Source organism: Fukomys damarensis, unplaced genomic scaffold (assembly GCF_012274545.1).
Source record: "Fukomys damarensis isolate Sample0158 unplaced genomic scaffold, DMR_v1.0_HiC HiC_scaffold_32, whole genome shotgun sequence".
Taxonomy (NCBI): Eukaryota; Metazoa; Chordata; class Mammalia; order Rodentia; family Bathyergidae; genus Fukomys; species Fukomys damarensis.
Genome location: NW_022900944.1, coordinates 21528292 through 21536291, shown reverse-complemented (window position 1 = coordinate 21536291; position 8000 = coordinate 21528292). Strand labels below are relative to the sequence as shown.

Genomic DNA, 8000 nt, shown 5'->3' with positions numbered 1-8000 from the left:
CTGAGGACTGAACCACCCAGAGCCTTCTGCATGCTAAGCAGTTGTTCCACTGAGCTCTAACCCCATTCCTGAGATCCCTTTTTAAAAAGAATTGTTTTACTGTCATCCATTTTTTTCAAATAAATTTTATAGAACCCCAGTGTGATTTTCCACAAATTTTGAGGTTTTAAACAACACAAACTGAAGTTTTGATGACACTTTTTCTTTCTTTTATAATTTCACACTTCTGTAGGTATGACATCTGGCCCTTGTCTAAAATCAGCATCCTGGCAGTTCTGTTCTGCAGGATGTAGGGCACAGTCCATTTCCTTGTCAGTCCCTGCTGTGAGAAGCTCCCCAAGTTCCTTGGCTTATGCACTTTTCCTCCGTCTCCAAGCAATAGTGGGTTTACTCTTGTTCATAGCTGAATTTCTGCAGTGTCATCTTTCTGCCTCTTTATAACACAGCTGAGGAAGGGGGAAAGGCTCTCACTTTCAAGGATTCATGTGAGTAGATTGGGCACACGTGGATAATGGAGGATAATCTCTCCATTTTGAGATTTTTAACCTTATCACATTTGCAAAGTCCTTTTTGTCTTGTAAGATAACATCCTTGGAGGGAGGAATTGTCTTCCACAGAACACAAATATTGTTCTAGAATACAGTTTTACTAGCTGAATGCAGTGGCACATACCTGTTTTCCCAACTGCTTAGGAGGCTGAGGCAGGAGGGATCCTAAATTCAGGCCATTTTGGGCAACTTAATGAGACTGTCTCAAAATAAGAAAAATAAATAGGCTAAGAATGTAACTTAATGTTAAGAGTATTTGTCCCATATGCATGAATGTCTGAGTTTAATCCAGTTTAGCAAAAAAAAAAGATTATGGGGTTGAATTAACACTGAAAATTATTTCTTCTAATTCTGTCTTTCTTAGGTTCAAACTTGTACCTGCACTTCCTTTCAAACATAATTTCTTAGGTTTTTATAAGCACCTTGTTAGCTTTTACTACATAACAAACCTCCCTGTTATTATTTATTGTTGCCCACACATCTGGGGGTCAGCTGACATAGGTGGGGTCCAGATGAGTCTCTTATGCTCTGGACTTGCTGTGTTTCTGTGAGTTTGCAGGTCAGTTGTGAACTGTTTAATACAGCCTGGGACTCTGTGGCTCTTTAGCTCTGCTCCACATGTCCTTCATTCTCCTACCTCTGGGCTAGCCAACTTGTGCTCTTCCTATGAAAGTGGCAGAAATACAGGCAGCAGTGGAAGAAGAGGATGTTCTTCTCATCCAAGCTTGGAATGGGGAACCTGCTGCTTCTACTCTGTTCTGTCAGCCTAAATTAGTCACATGTCCAAATTAAGGGGATGAGAAAATACAAAATCTGCCAAAAAAAAAGGTGTATGCACTGCAGCTGTTCGCCAACTAACAGTGTCTGGAAGCTCATGGCCACTACTTTGAGAACCTCTTGTAGAGGCCAAAGGTAACTTGTGTTAATCTCATGATGTCTCAATAAATTTAGTCTGAAAATATTTGTACTAGTTTTTCTTTTGCTGATACGTAACTTTTTTTTGTGGAGGGGGGCAGGCTCTGTATATTTCACCCCCTAGTGGGAGGAAATACAAAGTAGGCTTCAGTAGAGAGAGAAACTGAAGAACTGGGCAAATGATACACAGTGAGTTCAAGGCCAGCTTGAACTATAGAGCAAGACCTTGTCCAAAAGAAAAGAAAAAAATCAAAGTATTCTTGGTACCACAAAAGAGATGGATAGATATAAAGGAAGCAGGATTGGAGACTATTAAGAGGCTATTTCCTCCCTTTCTTCTTAAGGAGCCAGTATTCTATATTCAAACTCATGTGTATCCTAAGCTGACTACTGTTACTACCTCTGTCACCAGAAACCTGTTTTGTTTTCCTTCTTTCTGGCATACTTTGCCTGAAGCCAGAAACCTAAAAATTACTGCATTCTTTTCTTTCTCCTTTCCCTATCTGCAGTATTTACTTTGAATTTTTCTGTCTTATATTCTTTTCCTTATTCCCATTACTGTTCTTGTTCAGGCTCTTGTCTCCTTAAGAAGGGAGGGAAATGGGCCAGGGATTTAGTTCAGTGGCGCCACTCCTGCCTGGCTCCCCAGCACCACAGGAATAACGGGTGTGTGTGTGTGTGTGTGTGTGTGTGTGTGTGTGTGTGTGAGTGTGAGTGTGGGTGGTGGTGGTGGTGGTGGTGCTGGGATTACAGGCATACATCACCTGCCCTGCCGGAATACTTTGAGAGTCACGTGTCAGTTCACTTCACTGGCTTCTCTTTGTCTGTCCTTTGTGGTCTGACTTTTCCAACTTCACTTTTCATCTTCTACTTTTTTTTTTTTGCCTTCAATTTTACCTTTTTAGTTCAAGTGTCAGTAAATTATGACCCCTGGGCCAAGATTTGGTCCGTCACCTATTTTTATATAGTTATGAGCTAAGAATGATTTTTACATTTTTTAATGCTTCAAATACAGAACAATATTTTGTGGTCACGAAAATTTTGAAATTCAAATTCACTGTCTATAAATAATGGTTTATTGGAACATAGCTGTGCTTATTCATTTATGTATTCCCTGTGGCTGCTTTAGCATTACAACAGCGGAGTTGAGTCAGTGAGACAGAAAGCTCATGATGCAGAGCTAAAACATTTGCTGTTTGATTCTTTATAGAACAACTTTGCTAACTACTGCTACAGTTATACAGAACTTCTAATGCCTCCTGTTGTATACCATTTTGTTTCTTTGCCTGGCTATTTTTTAAAAATAGCAAACAGCTTTATTAAAATATAATTTATATGCTATGCAATTTGGCCACTTAAAATGTACAATTCTGTGGTTTTTAGTAAATTCATGGAGCTGTGCAGCCATCACCACAATCAGTTTTATTTAGAACATTTTAATGACCACCCCCAATCACCTCATCCCCATTAGGAGTCAGTCTCTGTTCCCCCATTCTCAGCCCTGGACAACCACTAAATCTGTTACTGGGTTCTGAGTTGCTGTGGGGTCTTTCAAGAGCTAGATTCTTGTGGTCCTGAACAAAGAACTGGTCAGACTGTGTAAACAGGGAAGGCTGGAGGCGGTGAAGGGAGGGCAGGGAAATGGGGAAAAAAATAAGAACCAAGATACATCATGTAAAAGGTACAAGATCCCAATGATGAACGTAACTGTATTGTACACCTAAAATGTACACACACACACACACACACACACACACACACACAAGAACTGGACAGAGGTGCAAAAGGTAGCAAAATTTAAGGAAAAAGAAGTATGCTCTTCAGAGTGCAGAGCAGGCCACTTAGGAGGAGAGAGCGCAGTGCCACAAGGTTCATGGTTGCCATCTTTTTTATTTTCCATTATGGTGTCATATCTAGTCCATTTTATCAAAAACTTGCTTGATTTTTCCCCAGAAGAATTGAAGACAGCACTTTCTGATTGGTACCAGGTGCAGTGCTTGGAAACTGTTCTGCATGTATCTTCGATCTCCATGCTTGACAGGTCATACCCATTTGCCCAGCCTGCTGGCCATGCCCTAATTTGCCTCAAACCCACTTTTACACCCTATAGATTTGCCCCGCCCCCACTTTTTTGGTTTTTTGAGACAGGGTCTCATTATGTAGTTGAGACTGACCAGGACCTCACTATGTAGCCCAGGCTGGTCTCGAACTCACACTGATCCTCCTGCCTCAGCCTCCCGAGTGCTGGGATTACAGGCGTGTGCCACCACACCTGGCTGCCCATTCTTGAAAGTTACAATGTAGTCTTTTGTGACTGGCTTCTTTCACTTAGCATATTTTTAAGCTTATTACATGTAGCATGTATCAGTACTTAATTCCTTTTTGTTGAGAATTATCCATCATATGGCTGTACCATGTTTTATGCATCCATCAGTTGATGGATATTTAGGTTGTTTTTTTTTTTACCTTTTATTATGAAAATGTTGCTAGGAACATTTGTGTAAAAATTTTGTTTGTTTTGGTGCCAGGGATCGAACTCAGGACCTTGTGCTTGTGAGGCAGGCGGTGGAACCACTGAGTAAATCTCTGGCCCATGAACATGTTTTTAAATAATCTTTCTTTTGGGTATCACATTAATTTCCTTATCTTAGAACAGTGGGGTTATCTCTTCCAGAACTCATTCCTAACCTTGTAGGTTAAGTGTCTTTTTGTAAGGCTCTGATTACATTTTTACAGTACTTATATTGAAATCATCTGTTTGCATGTCTGTCTTCTCTATTCTTCTGTATGGAGAGTTGCATCAGTGCCTTATTCAACTTGTACTGATTGTAAATACTGTGAAAGTTTACTTGAATTAGAGAAACTGTGAAACAGTTTATACTTTTGAATTAAAATGATCTTTTGTTATTTTGTCTTTTGTACACTGGCCTTTAAAAATAAGTCTCTTAGAACACATGTTGATGTACTGATCCTGAATTTCTCTTTTTTTAAGGCCTGCAAAGAAATCCAAAAAAGGTGCAAAAGAGAAAACATCAGATGCAAAGATAGATGAGATAGAAAAAATAAAGTCATACTCAGTCATGGAAGGTGAACCTGAGGATGATGTCTATTTAAAGCACTTATACCCAAGGCAGATTTATGAAGTGGAGAAAGCTATTCACTTACTTAAGAAGTTTCAAATTTTGGACTTTACTAATCCCAAACAATGGGTTTTTCTTAATTTGACACTGGATATGGCACTGGGGAAAAAGGTATGTGACTCAATTAAAATAAGTTTATTTATGAACAGTGGCTATATGAATTGATGTTTCTTAAGTTTTAAAATTCTTGCCTCTCAAAGCAATTTTTAGAAAATTGTATGTTTTTTGTATACTTCATAATGAAAAAAATGTATTTTAAATTTCCACATATATACACTCTGGAGAGTTGATAAATCTCTATATATCTGTATCTGTATCTATTTCTATATATCCTATTTCCCATTTCCCTGAAGAGTCAGTAGTATAAACATCAACAAAAGTAATTTTAAAATCCACTGAGATATCACTATAACTTCAGAAAATGACTTAAGCTGTCTGGGTGTTGGGTTAGTTCAAATATATCCCTTGTAGTCCTGAGTTAGGGTTAAGTTTGCGTGGTTTGCATGGTTAGGTTCTCTAGCTCCCCACTCTTGCTTCAGTCAGAGCCTTTATGCTTTATATGTTTATATATTGTATTCTCGAGAAGGTTTTTAATTATAAAAACACTAAAGAAAAACACTAGATTAGTATTGAGGTTTGTTACAACCTTAAATTATGTAAGCTCATTTGAGTAATTTTTAAAAATAAATGGTATTTTAATTTTCTTTCTGAGGATGTCTTTTTTGGGTCAGATTAGAAAATAAAAGTTTTTTAATACAACTTGACAATCTCCACAAGAGCCTACCTAGGAGGCGGTACTCATTTGTTTTCCTTTAGAAATAGTTTATGACAGCTATGCTACAGTTTCTATTATGCACCTTAATGATAGTGTTTGTTCTTTTATTTTAAACATTTTGTAGTGTCCAAGATGATCTCTTCTTCAGTCAGCCATGAATACTATTCATAACAGTGTATTGTAGGACTACAAGTTTCCTTTCATGTATGAAGCCACTTGTAAACAAGATATTGAAAAGATATTGCTTTTGTCCTAAAGCTTTCTTTCTCTATAGAATGTTTATATAAGCCAGCATTCCCCAGGGGATGCTGTTATCATGATTGCTTAGCGTAGAATGGTTTACTGAAACCAGTTCTGACATGTTAATGGCAGAATTCTAGCCAGTAAAACTAAGTTGTATGGCTGATATAAATTAGGAATTTATGCCTTCTTGTGTCTGAAGAGAAAGCCTCAAGAAGTTCTCTACTCAAAATTTTTCTAAAAAGCATAGTTTTTAAATCAGTTTTATTAGAAGAAAAATTATTTTTCTCTTTCTGCCAAATCTTCAGGCCACACCAACACTGTGGAGGGCCTACAACTTGGTTTCAATATGAATTCTCCCCTGGAGATCTGAGCCTCATGGTTACCTAGGTAATTGAGCCAAAATGACTGAGCCCACTAGTTTTTTTTTTTTTTTTTATTTAATTTTATTGAGTTTATTGGTACATTTTAGGGATACAGTACAGTTACATTCATTGTTGGGATCATGTACCTTTACATGGCAAGTCTTGATTCTCATTTTTTCCCCTTACCTCTGCCCTCCCTTCACCCCCTCCTCCCCTCCCCATCTACAAACACTTTATTTTCATCTTTTCATTCTCTCACATTTTTTTCTTTTCCCTTTTTGTTCTTCCCCTACGTATCACACCTTCCCTACACCTTTAGCTCCTTTCCTCCCATTTCTAAATGTCAGTAATCTTATTAGAATCTTATGCATTGTTGCAGAATATTCACACCAGGGAAACTATTTGGTATTTACACATGTGGGACTTATTTATTTCACTTAGGAGTATATCTTCAATATGTATCCATTTTCCTATGAATGAATCTATTCTCTCGCTCTTTATGGCTGAGTAATATTCCATTTTATAGAAAAACCACAACTTCTTTATCCAGTTTCCAACGGATGGGCAAATAGGTTGTTTCCAAGATTTAGCTATTACAAACTGTGCCGCTATAAACATGGGTGCACATACTTCTCTGTGATATGATTCTTTTAGTTCTCTTGGAAAGATACCCAACAGAGGGATGGCTGGGTCAAATGGAACCTCCAGTCCAAGCTCTTTGAGGTATCTCCATATTGATTTCCATAGTGGTTGCACTAGTCTGCACTCCCACCAACAATGGAGGAGGGTTCCTTTCTCCCCACAACCCCGCCAACATTTGTTATTGTGTGATTTCTTGATAGCAGCCATTCTTTGTGGGGTGAGGTGGAATCTCAGTGTTGTTTTCATCTGCATCTCTCGAATGACCAGTGATGTGGAACATTTTTTCATATATTTTCTTGCTGCTTTCACTTCTTTGTATGAGAAATGTCTGTTCATTTCGGATGCCCATTTTTGGATCGGGTCTTTATATTTGGGGGGACTGATTGTTTTGAGTTCTTTATATATCCTTGATAATAGTCCTTTGTCTGAGGTACAGCTGGTAAAAATTTTTTCCCACATTGTAGATTGTCTCTTAGTTCTGCTAATGGTTTCTTTTGAAGTACAGAAGCTTTTTAGTAAGATGAGATCCCAGTTGTTGATTCTTTCTGCTAGTTCCCGTGCTACTGAGGATTTGTTCATAAAGTCTTTTCCTATACCAATGTCTTCCAGAGTTCTGCCTAACTTACTTTCCAGCAAGTTTAATGTTTCTGTTTTAATATTTAGATCTTTAATCCATTTGGATTTTAATTTAGTGCATGGCGAAAGATAAGGGTCTAATTTTAATCTGTGACAGGTTGATATCCAGTTTTTCCAACACCATTTATTAAAGAGGCTATCTTTCCTCCACTGAGGATGGTGAGCTCCTTTGTCGAAGATGAGGTAGCTGAGTACATCTGCATTTGTTTTTGTGTCTTCCAGTCTGTTCCATTGATCCTCAGGCCTATTTCTTTGCCAGTACCATGCTGATTTTATCACAGTGGCTTTGTAGTATAGTTTCAAATTGGGAATTGTTACACCTGGTGCCATGTGACTGTTGCCTATAATGGCTTTTGCTATTCTAGGTCTCTTGTGGTTCCAAATGAATTTTTGGATTCTTTTTTCTAGTTCTGTGAAATATAGTGTTGGAATTTCAATTGGCATTGCATTGAATGTATATAGCAGTTTCGGTAGTATGGCCATTTTCACTATGTTGATTCTTCCTACCCAGGAGCAGGGGATATCTTTCCATTTTTTTATATCCTCTTCGATTTCTTTTTTCAGAGTGCTGTAGTTTTCAGTGTAGAGATCTTTTGTTTCTTTTGTTAGATTGATTCCTAGATACTTCATTTTTTTGGATGCTATTGTAAAAGGAATTTTTTCCCTTATTTCTCTTTCTGTCTGTCTGTTATTTGTGTATAGAAAGGCTATTGATTTTTGGGTATTCACCTTGTATCCA

At 37.8% G+C, this 8000-nt stretch overlaps 1 protein-coding gene across 2 annotated transcripts in view; it reads left to right on the top strand.

Moving 5' to 3' along the window:
- Mrpl1 (mitochondrial ribosomal protein L1) overlaps nucleotides 1–8000 on the top strand; it is a 75386-nt gene that overhangs the window by 11905 nt on the left and 55481 nt on the right. For both annotated transcript variants that reach the window (XM_033757966.1, XM_010628368.2), the window contains one exon: nucleotides 4456–4714. In XM_033757966.1, the coding sequence (XP_033613857.1) occupies nucleotides 4456–4714 (259 nt within the window). The remainder of the gene's footprint in view (nucleotides 1–4455; nucleotides 4715–8000) is intronic.